This window comes from Xylocopa sonorina, chromosome 12 (assembly GCF_050948175.1).
Source record: "Xylocopa sonorina isolate GNS202 chromosome 12, iyXylSono1_principal, whole genome shotgun sequence".
Taxonomy (NCBI): domain Eukaryota; kingdom Metazoa; phylum Arthropoda; class Insecta; order Hymenoptera; family Apidae; genus Xylocopa; species Xylocopa sonorina.
The window spans coordinates 8,882,205-8,893,941 of NC_135204.1; the positions used below are offsets into that span (position 1 = coordinate 8,882,205).

Here is an 11,737-nt window from a genome sequence, read left to right on the forward strand (position 1 = left end):
ACGCTTTCATGATTTCACGCATGGAAGATACTTCCTATGGTTAAGATACATCGGTATCAAAATCGAGAATAGAACTTAGACGATGCTAGTAACAGGTATACTAACCGGAAATGGACGGAAAAAGAAAAAAGTCGAATAATTTTTTTACGATTGAAGGTTAGAAGCAAAACGCGGGGCGTTTGGAATCGCAGTACGATACTGATTTTAGATCTACCTCTATGAATTAACTAGTGCGTATTGCCTATTGAATTTTTGCTTAGGAATCTATTTACCATTTGAACAAACCATTATGTTTACAAATAGTTTGTACGGCTGTCCAATGACAAGTAACTTTTTTTTACTATTTTTAATATTATATGATACTACCAAATCATTGGGACAGTCTGTACTATTTGTACAAAGAACATTTGTAAACAAAGATTAAATACAATCAGAAATTGTTTTACAAAATTTTATTGTTTTTAATGTCATATTTTAGTTTTTAATATTACAAACTTTCAAGTTACAGCTATATGATTTTAACGTGAAGACTTTGACTCCTTAGCATTTTGAAGACTTTGAGTAATGTACAGTTTTGCTAAACTTTGAGCACAGAACTGCGAAATATGTTCGCTGTACGTGTTAATTTGTCCAGCTACAATCATTGGATTAAGTCTAGGTGGAACAGGCAGTGGTCTAATCAGTTTATTGATATCGTCGTCTGGCAAAGGCGGCTCGTCCTTCGCAGCTCTAGCTTGATTTTCTTGAGCTCTCTTAGCTAAAAGTCTACTCTTCTCTTGTTGTTGACGAACAACTAATTGTTGATACCTATTGAACTTCATGGCCTCCTGGTTCAACTCATCCACACGATCCATTAAACAACGCAATTGATTCTCTAATACCGTAGCTGTTCCAAGATCAAGATACTTAGTGGCTTCCTCCTCTGGAACCATTTCTTCCAATTCGGACATCATTATATTGGTCAAATTACTGTTCTTTATTACAACTGGAATCTCAATGAACAAATTTTCGTAACCAATTTTTAAAGTGCGTAGTGCTTCTGGTGTGAATTCACCTTCTTTGTACATCTGTATAGCTTGAGGGGTAAGTCTATATGCTTTCAAAGTCAAGAAACCTCTGGCTGATTTAGCCGTGTCGTATATGAGCACCACTGACTCTTCTATGGAAGTTTGATAATGATACTGCGACTCTAACAGAGATACATTTAAGAAATTGCCAACATCTGCACTTTGGTACCATCCAACATGAAAATGATCAACGTTTACCCTGAAAGAATGAGATTTAATTAAGTATCTTTGCATTGAGATTATTGTTGAATTTTGGACTCGGAGACTTGTATCAGGTACCAAACATTATTTACCATCGTAGACGACGCATCATGGCAAGCTGATATTCTTCTTCATCCATGATTTCGTCATTTTTTGGAAAAGGGAAACAGTTAGTAATTTCAAGGCGATTTTGAACAACCAAACCAAGAAGAGCACCTTGTGCAACATCCATGTTGCTCATCGATTCTTCATGACAATGCTTAACCATTTTCATGACCACTAATCCATCACATTGCACGTAGTCTATTCTAGGTTCCACTTCGGGAATTCTTCTAGTTTGCGTTCTCGAATTCATTTTTAATTAAAAATTAGTGCCGGTTTAATAAAACTTTTCAACATATGCTCTTCCGATCACTTTACTGTCAAACCAGGTTAAATTAAAGGGAACCTTATGGCTTGCATCTAACTCTTGAGACGATGAATCATAGATAAACAAAACTATAGATTTGAAGTTCATCGTCTTATAATAATATGGTATTGTACTGGCAATTGTAAATTTTAATAATATTTCTATTCATTAATACAAATTCATTTCTAAAATATAACATTTAATAACAGCAAGTAATAAGAAATTATAATATACGACAGATACTCGAATCGTATATTAGATACTCGTTCTAGTATGCGTTCATTTTGTGACATATTTTCACCGCGTAAATGTGAAACGATCTACAACCTTCATGATTAACTCAAATAGTATACAATCCGTTAAAAAATTAAATATTCACAACAAAAATGACTAACATAGAGATGAAAATAAAGAAATGGATCGAATTGATTCAAACGGAAAAATTGAGTGGTTTACCAGAAGATATTCAGGTTAGCGATTTTTAACTGTTAAAATTTCGTAATTTTAAGGTATAACAATTTTATAAGTGAATGTTACTCTTAATATTTCCAGGCAAATGTTCTCGCAAAAAATGACAAAGTAAATAAACAAATTTTCAAACTGTTGTTATATTTATCGCATACCGCTGACAAATGCGATAAACGAAATCAAACTATGGGAATGGAAATTTATAAATTGACTTGTACACTGTGCACAATACTGACTGATATACCGGACAATAATAAGTTTGTTTGTAGTTTATTTCACATAATTAATTGTTTGTTAATGATGTATATGTTCGATCAGGCATATAAAGTGTGTTTTTATTTGAAAACAGAAGCGTTATATTATTCTCATGAGTACGTGAGTGATATACTAGTAAAGATAGCTCACTTATGGTATAATGTGACTAACACTGAATTTCTGGTTCTACAAAAGAGTCTGTCTAATACCGAACAATATTTGCAATTGAAGAATATTATAAAGTATGAATTGGAAGTAATACAAATTGTGCATAAAAACCCAACAAAGCAATTGCTTACAAGAACCAGTACATATTTGGATAAAATTGTGTCAACAAGTAAAAACCCAAATGTGTGCTTCTTCGATTTTTCTGCATTTATAGTAGAGTGCTTGAGTCAGACAAAAATGCATTTAAACAGTGACGAAAAGTACACTGTATGTCGCCATATGCTTCATATAACAAATACAATTATCTGTGGAAGTATTAATGACGAATACCTAAAATCTGCAATGAAGATTTTGAATACGATAAAAGATCATTTTAAAAAGGTTTTATCACAGGATGAAGAATGTTACCAGTCCTTTATGGCATTTGAATTTCTTTGTGATGCACTTGCAAAACCAATTGAATGTTTAGTAGAAAACGATGTTAAACAGGTTCAACAAATGACTGATATTTACATAAAACTTACAGGAAAATACGGATACACAGGATCGGTTAAGTGGATCACATTTAGTATCATTCAGATTTTAGATCCACTTTTTGTATATTGGGATACATGTATAAAGACAGGGAGAAAAATATATTTAAGGAATGATCTGTTATTGGAGATAATGAAACTTGTTGGACATACAAGTATGTGTTTTATTAAACAGACTTTGGACAAATGCACGTCTTGTCAAAATGAAGAATGTACAATCAGAAAAAATATATATAATGCAGTAGTAATAAAAATCATATGTATGAATTTCATTATTAAGCTTTCTACAGATGATTTATCAAGAGATATTTATAGACTTGCTAAAAAGTTTCTGGAGCAAAACATAGAACTTATTATGGAAATGAAAAATAATAAATGTAAATGTTGGACACAAGTATGGTCTGCTACAAGTGCCTTGATCTATAACTTTAGTATAATGTACGATAGCTTTCAGGAGGAAAGTTTGTCTTTAATTTCTCTGTTGTTTACTTCTACTGTACGATTCAATGTATCCCAGTTAAAGTCGCATTGCGGTCGTCAGAATTCAGTGTGTTTCATCTTACATAGAATAAGCTCTTATTATTATAATCATGGCTTATACAGAGAAGCAATGACCGCAGTTGCATTGAATGCTCTGTTAAGCTATAATGATTCAGAATCAAAAGCATTTCGTACTTGGGCAAATATAAAGCATAAGTCCGTGGCTTCCAAAGAAATTATGGAAATGACTATATTAGCTTGCCTGAAAAGAGACAAGCCAATGTTTAAAGAATTAGGATTATCTATTGAGTTACTGAAATATGATCTTGTTGAGATATGCTTAAGAGAGGTAAAAGGCTTGCAAGACGCGAAAGTTAATCTTTCAACTGCCATTCATAAAGTCCTTAGCGAAATGAAAGTGCTAAATGCAACTGCAATACAATACGCTCGTGCAGTTCAAATGTTAGTATTCCATTTATTACATTTTGATTACGATGAGGATTTAGACTGCCTTAAGCAAGCACTGGCAAATTTAAAGCAAGTAAAGACGGATAGCTCCATTTTGTGTTTGCAAGCAAATTTAGAGTTTTATATGTTTGTAACTCATTTGCATGCTATGAACAAAAAGACTCGGATGGAAATGGAAAATACAAAATTCGCTTTACACGCACTGAAAGTGAATGTAATCGAGGAAACTGAATCTCCTGACGTAGTACCAGCATATTCTATGATAAACATAAAGGAAGACTTTAGGCTTATGAAATATTTCCAGCTACCATTAAAAAAGTGGAGCAAATGTTTCAAACAAAATCTCGTAAGTTTTAAATTTGAACTTATCAATTTTATTGAATTTTTATTTTTTTTTTATTGTAAATTAATGATATTTCATTCTTCTTATATGTAGAAGGAAATTGCCAAAGGACACGAATCGATAGTAACTTTACACACATTAATAATAGCTGGTGAATATGCTCGCTTGTATAGATACGAAGAATGCGAAGTTGATATATGGAAATTTGTGTATGCATTAGCATCCGAGTTGAAAAATAATTTTGCAATAATTTATGGTACAAATGTTTACATTTCTTTTACTATATATATATATATATGTGTGTGTATATATAAATATTAAAAGAGATATTAATTAAATAACGGCACTAGTTACTGGGCGTTGCATAGCATTGAGACATATTAATGATGAATGGATTACAACTGCTAAGAAGCTAGCCATCAAGCTGAAAGATACTTCTGATGACGATACGATTTATGCTATTGCTATTTTTTGGATAAGCTTATCAGATTTTTATTTTGAATGCAATATGGTAAGTTCACTGTTTGTATATGATTACGAACATTATACAAATTTTATATATTTTGTTTTTAGTACGATGAAGCTAGAAAGTTACTCAATGAATCTGCTAAACTACCAGGCATTTCTTTCTTTAACAATATTGCAGTATATTTATATAGACTCGATAGGATTTTATATAATTGCCACTTATATAAAGAAACAATGGAACACAAGGAGTACACTCGATATATCGTTGAAACTTTATATACCCTGGTCAATTTGAATGAAGAACTTTCCGAACGAAGATGTAAATTTTTATTTTTTTCTATCAAGCCTCTCAACTAGTAGCTTTATTTTTTTCAAAAATTATATTTAAAAGTTTTTCTTTTTAAGGGAACCCTCAAGATAAGCATCTTTTGGGATTTGACATGCTATTTTCTGCAACTGTTAATCTATCCTTGCGGATGAACAGTTTACTATCGTTTCGAGAAATTGGGGCCCACTTAGTACGACGACTGAAAACCGCACAAGCTTTGGGAGCGACCATGAGAGTTGCCGAAATTCTGAAATCCCTCTGTTACATTGATTTATCACGCATACAGTTAAATGATTGCGAAGTGAAACTCCAAGGTTTGGAGTATATTTTAAACATCGAATCGTTTAAAGCATCGATGAACTGTAGTAATATCAAGAACAATTCGGAAAACGTTTTATCCACGCCGATTCGAGTCATAGATCCTATTAGAGATGTCCCTCAAAATGATACTTCACCAGTTCTACGGAACAAAGTGTTTGATCTGCCGGAATTTATGTGCCACAACAATTGCAGCTGTTATTTCTGCCAGAATGTGTCCTATCATTATTTGGTATTCACGAGTACACATATCAGAGCGCAATTGTATGCGTTACAGGAAAACATTGCAGCTTCGTTGCAGCACTTCAATGGGGCATTCAAGATAAAGGAAAAGTTGATGAAGACAGAAAAATACAAATTGAAATGTAACGATGCATATGTCTCTTGGCAAGAACGTTTTTATAGCATAGATTATGTACTATTGTTAATCAATTTTTCTTACTTCTGGAGAAATTATTTAAATAAGAGAGAAGAGAAACTAGTGAGCATGATCTTGTTGGTGTCTCGAATATGCGAGATGTACAAATTGAACGGGCATCCAATTTACATGGCTGCTAAAGAGCTGATGCTTGATTATCATTTTCAGAAAATATTTGATTCTTCCGATTATTCAAGTAAGTATTACATGTTATTGTTACAGTGGGACTTCGATTACCCGAACCAATCGTAACACGCTGTGTAAATTGTAATTTAATTCTGTAATGTTGTTGAAATGTAATTTAATTCATTTCCAAAACAGAGTTTACGGTTCCTGATGTATCTAGTATCGATACAAGTAAATACGAGCACGAATCGAATGTCGAGGGAAGTATCTGTGTGACGCCAAATGTTAGTAACCCTCGGACGAAGAAACCTGTTACTCTTCAACGTAATCGGACACCACCGCTCTTAAAATTGACCAAAGTTAACATAGAATTCAGTGATGAGGAGGATAACGTTCCTTCGCCACCAGCTAGGCAGAAGATGACAAGGTCGCGTGGTAGATTAACGAGAAGAAAACTTCTAGAAGAAGAATACTCTGACCCTGTTAGTCAAATGAAAGAGATATCGAAACAGTCCAACACTAACTTATCGCTGGAGGAGTTGAACGATATGAAAGAAAACAACTCGATCATTTCCATAAAAGATATGATCAAGAAAATCACATTATTAGCGCCAGATATCTCAGAATATTTATCTAAAACAGTGGATGAAGTGGACGAACCAATAACTACCAAAAATGTACAAAAATTAATCGATACAGTGGAAAGCCTTAAAGCGAACGTAGCTTCGGGAAAAAAGACCAAAAAAACGCGTAGTTTGAAATTGCATTCAGGCGACTGCGATAAAATTAATCAAGTTATCATGCTGTTCAAAGATTTCGAAATCAACGAGGGGAAAAATAATTCTAATGTGATTAATAAAAATGATGTGACACCTGAGCGCGATGAAAAATCTGTAACTTCTGTAATGGCAAATCCTTTAACTTGCCATGAGCAAAATAAAATTAACGAGGAAAATAGCATAGAAAAATTACAGCAAAATAATTTAGATAACTTAAAGAAAACGAGCACAAGCGAAAGTAGTAGTTTAAGAATTACAAGAAAATCTGCGAAACAAACCATTTTAAATAAAGAAACGCATAGTGCGAAGTCTAAAAAATTAAAAAAAAAATGATAATAGTATTATAATATATATGTATATATTGATACTGAACTGCCATTATTGCATATTAAATATTAATAACAAGTTATAGAGAACAGTATTTTGTATCTCATCAGGTATTAAAGTTAATTTATATAATAAAAATTTGTTTACTTTTTAAAGTGTCTTGTATTTTATATATTGGTATTATGAAAAAAATTGAATACGTTTTGTAAAATTTTAGAAAATATTTATTAAAATATTTCACATATGTACACATGTAGTAAAAATAGTAGGAGTTAAAATTACTTAATACAATTACAAATTAAGGTTTTCTATACCTTATCGCTATCCATTTTTATGTTTTATAAATAATAATCGCATATTTTTTCCAATTAAATACTTTACAAACTTTATTTAATATTTTCAAAAAGAAATTTTCTTCGTAAATTTTGTTTCATATTCTAAGTATCACACAGTTTCTTTTATTATTATAAGGTATGGCCGACAATAATAAATAAATTTTGCATTATTATCTAAACAGAAAATATAACTATATTTTTATAATTTCAAAGAATGGAAAATTAAAGATAGAAAACTATGTTAAAATCTCAATTACGTAAACATTATTTTTCTTTAAATAGTATGAAGTACTATAAATATTAACGGAAATGATCATGTAGCTGCAAAATTAACAGTTTCTAAATGAATGTTTTCATTTTGTATGTGGAATGAAAGAGAATGAAAGAGAGAGAGAGAGAGAGAGAGAGAGAGAGAGAGAGAGAGAGAGAGTGTGTATGTGTGTAAGAGAGAGACAGAGAAATATGAATGCAAAAATAATCAATAGAAAAAAATAATACTTAAGATTTTTGTCAAGTAGCAAAAATGAACAAGTCGATGAATTTTTTCATTTATAAATTGCCTCGTCTTCTACTTTATGTAAGTGCAAAATCAGAAGTATAAAAATGTATTGTAAATTGGTACAATTTTCTGTCAGAAAGTTTCATGTCAATGAATGTCAAATTGCTTATTAAAAATATAGAGGAAAATTGTTAGAATTATAAATATTATTTGTGTTACTACCAATTTTTGTTTTGAAATACAAGAAAGTACTTTTACTATAATATTAGTCGACATACGGTCACAGAGACACAGATAATATTTATAGTGTATTGAATATATACACAAAATAATGTTTGATTTTTCGCACAATTTGGTTTTCTATAAGATCGTTCATTTTCTCTCATGCTACTTGCATAAGCTTGGAAAATATTTATGTGACATATATTTTTACTTGTATAAAAAATATATAAATGTGCGATTGACAATGAAAAAAATATTATGCAAAATGAAAATACTATTTTTCTATTTAAAAATGTTTGAAATATTAAGAGTAGTGAAACATTTTACTTAGGAAAGTCGTAAACAGAAAGTATTTTTTTGCAAATACTAATATTATTTTTCTTTAAAAAACTAAAGAAAATAAAACCAAAAAAGTAATTCCAACTTCTCCACTACTCTTAAAATTCATTCATAACGACAAAATCTTAATATGTAGTTTCGCAGCAACGATCAACGTAATAAACTGTAACATCATAATGTAATTAGAAAAATGTAAAATGAAAATTGTAAAAAATTGATTGTATAATGAGAAAAACAGATTCGATTTTCCGTTCTTGTTCGGGTTCAAAATGGATTGTATTATGGCGATAGATTTTCCTATTGCCATACAAAAATAATACAAAACTATAGTAGCCAATGATCACAGTCTACAGGTGGGTATAATTGAACTCCGATTTCATGGAACATTCATCTTTGTTTTGTTTAAGACCTAAACTCCTTCCTGTCTCTTCTTGATTCTTAGCTAATTCCATCAAAGCTAAAGCTCCTAGCCATTTCTGACTGTCCTCCGGAATTGGTAACTTGAGAAAATTATCCTCTTGCTTAACAACGACTACTTTTAATCCCGTCTCAGATCCTAATGGTGGTAATTTCGAAACAGTATCTTTATTGTTGTTGTTGTTGTTGTTGTTGTTATTGTTGTTGTTGATGTTGTTGTTGTTAACACTACCAGCTAACATTAAAACCGTAGGTCTCGTTACATTTTCGCTAATATGAGAGTTCATTAATGCATTTCGCTTGGAGACCTCCATTCGAGCAAAATCCCGAATCTTTAGATTAGTCTGATTTACTGGAGATTCAGGTGTTTCATTCGTCGAATTATTATCCCAATATGTACCATTTGGACATTCTAAAGACGATAGCTTTGATACGGAATAATTGATATTTGTTTTCGTTTGGTTCACACTATCTGCAAAGTTGTTCGCATTATGATGCGAAGAGTTCCAAATGTTTTGGGATAATATATTCGACGCATCGAACATGTACTTTTGTTCTTCCTTTACAGGCGATTCTGGAGATTCATTATCGATAGATGTATCCCAAGGTATTTGAGAAGATACGTAAGAAGGATCTGACTCTGACTTTGCTAGTTCTATTTCCTTACAGGCATTTAAACATGAATTATCTAAAGAGACAGGAGAATTATCAATGGGCGAGCTCCACTGCATTTGGTTGCCACTAATTTTAAACGAAGTGGTCGTAGGTACATTAACAGGTTTAGTATCCCAATTTAAAGGTCTAGCTAATTGCTGTTCCAAGCAAGCCTCACGTAACCATCTTTTCTTTGGCTGAAGTCTATCTAATGGTCTTCTTAAAGGAGTAATTGCTAACTTTGTTGTTATTTCTTCATCCTCTGATGTTTGTAATACTGTTGGATCTTCATCTTGACTCTCCTCCTGGCTATCTTGACTCTCACCGCAATATAATCGTTGATTGGACTGTTTGCAATCTAAATTCTCTTGCTCCCCTGTTGCATCCATCATCAGACCTTTCCTAGACTTAACTCTCTTGTGATTCTCAGAACTACTTTTCCATGTTTTCTTCTTACGTTCATTCTTTCCAGTAGGTGTCCTATCCTCTCTTTCTCTAGACATTTTGTAACGCTCTAGCCATCTAGTAACATCGTGAGGTAATTCGGTATTGTCTGAGACTGGCTTTAATACAAAGTCGTCAGATCTCGTAAGAGTAGCGTATGGATGATCCGGACAATGCCTGTTAGCATGTGTAAATCTCATTTCACAGCCAGGTTCAGTACACAAAAATGGTTTCTCCCCTGTATGTAGTCGTTGATGGGTTTTTAATTGCCCAGATTGTGTAAAAGCTTTTGTACATCCAGGATAATCACATGGATATGGACGTTCCCCTAAAATAGAAATTAAAAATATCAATTCCAATTAAAGATATATTACAAAAAATATATGAAAATATCGATTAAATATAATTAAATTTTTATGAAATTTCAATAATGGCGAATCAAAAATTATGACTGAAACTAGATATGATAAATTTTTTAGAATAGATAAAAGTAATAAAAAATCGTTTATCATAAGTGAAAACGTATATCGTAAAGGATTTTAACAATTTTTTGCGTAGAGTAGTTTAGAGTAGGAAAGCCATGCGTCGCGTTAATATTCCCCAAACAAAGAACACTGCAAAATTATATTGAATAAAAATTTTGTTGTTTGAATAAAAGTTAGTCTCGTTAGATTTGCGCGTAACAAAAAAAAATAACGTGAAAAAGATGTTGCATTCCACAGTACGGTATCATTTCATTCATACGATGCTATTCCTACAAGTAAGCCATTTAACTATTTAAAGTACGCATGATGGCGATTGGCGGGACGCGTGACCGCACGGGATCGGTGCAAAACGTTGATAAATCATACGGCTCTACGAATTGCCACTAGAACGCCAGCCAATTTTTCTCACAGAAACATCCATCGAAATTATTCGTATTTTTCCAGGGAATGCATAAAAACGATCGAATTACTACCAAAGACAACAAACAAAGCGTACCTGTGTGGGTACGCAAGTGCGCTTGGAGGCTCTTCTCTCTCGGAAAAACACGGCTGCAATAGGTACATTTTATACTACTCGGCGAGGTACTTCCTTGCATCATAAGATTGGAAAGAGCATCGGCCCTTGGCCGACCGCGGCGGTGACTTTCCGAGCCTCCTGAACGTGATCGGGACCCGGTTCGCGTGGCCACCACGCTATGCTCTCTGTATTCAGGTGAGGAACACGAGCTGCCCGGGCTGAGGTTTACGTTTCTCGCCTCGTCGCCCCAGTTCCACGGATAGAGCATACTGTCACACATCGGCGGACTACATGGCAAGGTTTCCGTCAACGGACGCGTTTCACGCTTCGGCGTGTGCAATTCCATTTCACGTTTATCACTTCACTCTGCACCACGCCGGCCACCTTAAAAGCCAGTGTTAGGTACGACCACCTACTCTCTCTCCTCTCTCTCTCTCTCTCTCTCTCTCTCTCCCTCTCTCTTTGTCTCGTTCTCTCTTTCTTTCTACCACCGTCCGTGTGCCGCGTGCAACTAGTGAACCGCCAAAACGAGTACACCCGGTACGAGCAGTGTGTGCGCAGGTATTGTATTGCCGCGTCTACACGCAACAATCGCGTAATGTTACCTAGAAATGCGTAAACACGAGAGGATGATCTATTAGAACGTGAGATTTCTTTCACCGCTAAGTC

General features: G+C 33.3%; 3 protein-coding genes across 3 annotated transcripts; 1 reads left to right on the forward strand and 2 right to left on the reverse strand.

Annotated features, from left to right (window-relative positions):
- Nucleotides 1-439: 439 nt before the first annotated feature.
- Nucleotides 440-1,744, reverse strand: Eif3h (eukaryotic translation initiation factor 3 subunit h). Its single transcript, XM_076905265.1, has 2 exons — nt 1,361-1,744; nt 440-1,266 (listed from the first exon to the last, which is right to left on the reverse strand). Exons 1-2 carry the CDS (start codon nt 1,621-1,623, stop codon nt 519-521), a joined length of 1,011 nt encoding a protein of 336 aa, XP_076761380.1. The 5' UTR covers nt 1,624-1,744; the 3' UTR covers nt 440-518.
- Nucleotides 1,745-1,850: 106 nt separating this feature from the next.
- On the forward strand, nt 1,851-7,274 carry LOC143429594 (uncharacterized). The gene is made up of 7 exons (XM_076905264.1): nt 1,851-2,147; nt 2,230-4,395; nt 4,486-4,648; nt 4,743-4,903; nt 4,966-5,179; nt 5,266-6,120; nt 6,246-7,274. The coding sequence occupies exons 1-7, from the start codon at nt 2,064-2,066 to the stop codon at nt 7,160-7,162; spliced, it is 4,560 nt and encodes a 1,519-aa protein (XP_076761379.1). The 5' UTR covers nt 1,851-2,063; the 3' UTR covers nt 7,163-7,274.
- A 1,270-nt stretch (nt 7,275-8,544) lies between these two features.
- LOC143429876 (uncharacterized) lies at nt 8,545-11,623 on the reverse strand. The gene is made up of 2 exons (XM_076905706.1): nt 11,048-11,623; nt 8,545-10,394 (listed from the first exon to the last, which is right to left on the reverse strand). Exons 1-2 carry the CDS (start codon nt 11,412-11,414, stop codon nt 8,899-8,901), a joined length of 1,863 nt encoding a protein of 620 aa, XP_076761821.1. The 5' UTR covers nt 11,415-11,623; the 3' UTR covers nt 8,545-8,898.
- Nucleotides 11,624-11,737: the final 114 nt, after the last annotated feature.

Excerpts from the sequence above, each read along its gene's own strand:
- Eif3h (XM_076905265.1), bottom strand. The coding sequence starts at position 1,623 with ATGAATTCGAGAACGCAAACTAGAAGAATTCCCGAAGTGGAACCTAGA. Across the intron at positions 1,267-1,360 it reads ATGATGCGTCGTCTACGATG|GGTAAACGTTGATCATTTTC; the intron begins GTAAATAATGTT and ends TCATTCTTTCAG.
- LOC143429594 (XM_076905264.1), top strand. The coding sequence starts at position 2,064 with ATGACTAACATAGAGATGAAAATAAAGAAATGGATCGAATTGATTCAA. Across the intron at positions 2,148-2,229 it reads GTTTACCAGAAGATATTCAG|GCAAATGTTCTCGCAAAAAA; the intron begins GTTAGCGATTTT and ends TAATATTTCCAG. Across the intron at positions 5,180-5,265 it reads AGAACTTTCCGAACGAAGAT|GGAACCCTCAAGATAAGCAT; the intron begins GTAAATTTTTAT and ends TTTCTTTTTAAG.
- LOC143429876 (XM_076905706.1), bottom strand. The coding sequence starts at position 11,414 with ATGGAATTGCACACGCCGAAGCGTGAAACGCGTCCGTTGACGGAAACC. Across the intron at positions 10,395-11,047 it reads GCACTTGCGTACCCACACAG|GGGAACGTCCATATCCATGT; the intron begins GTACGCTTTGTT and ends TTTCTATTTTAG.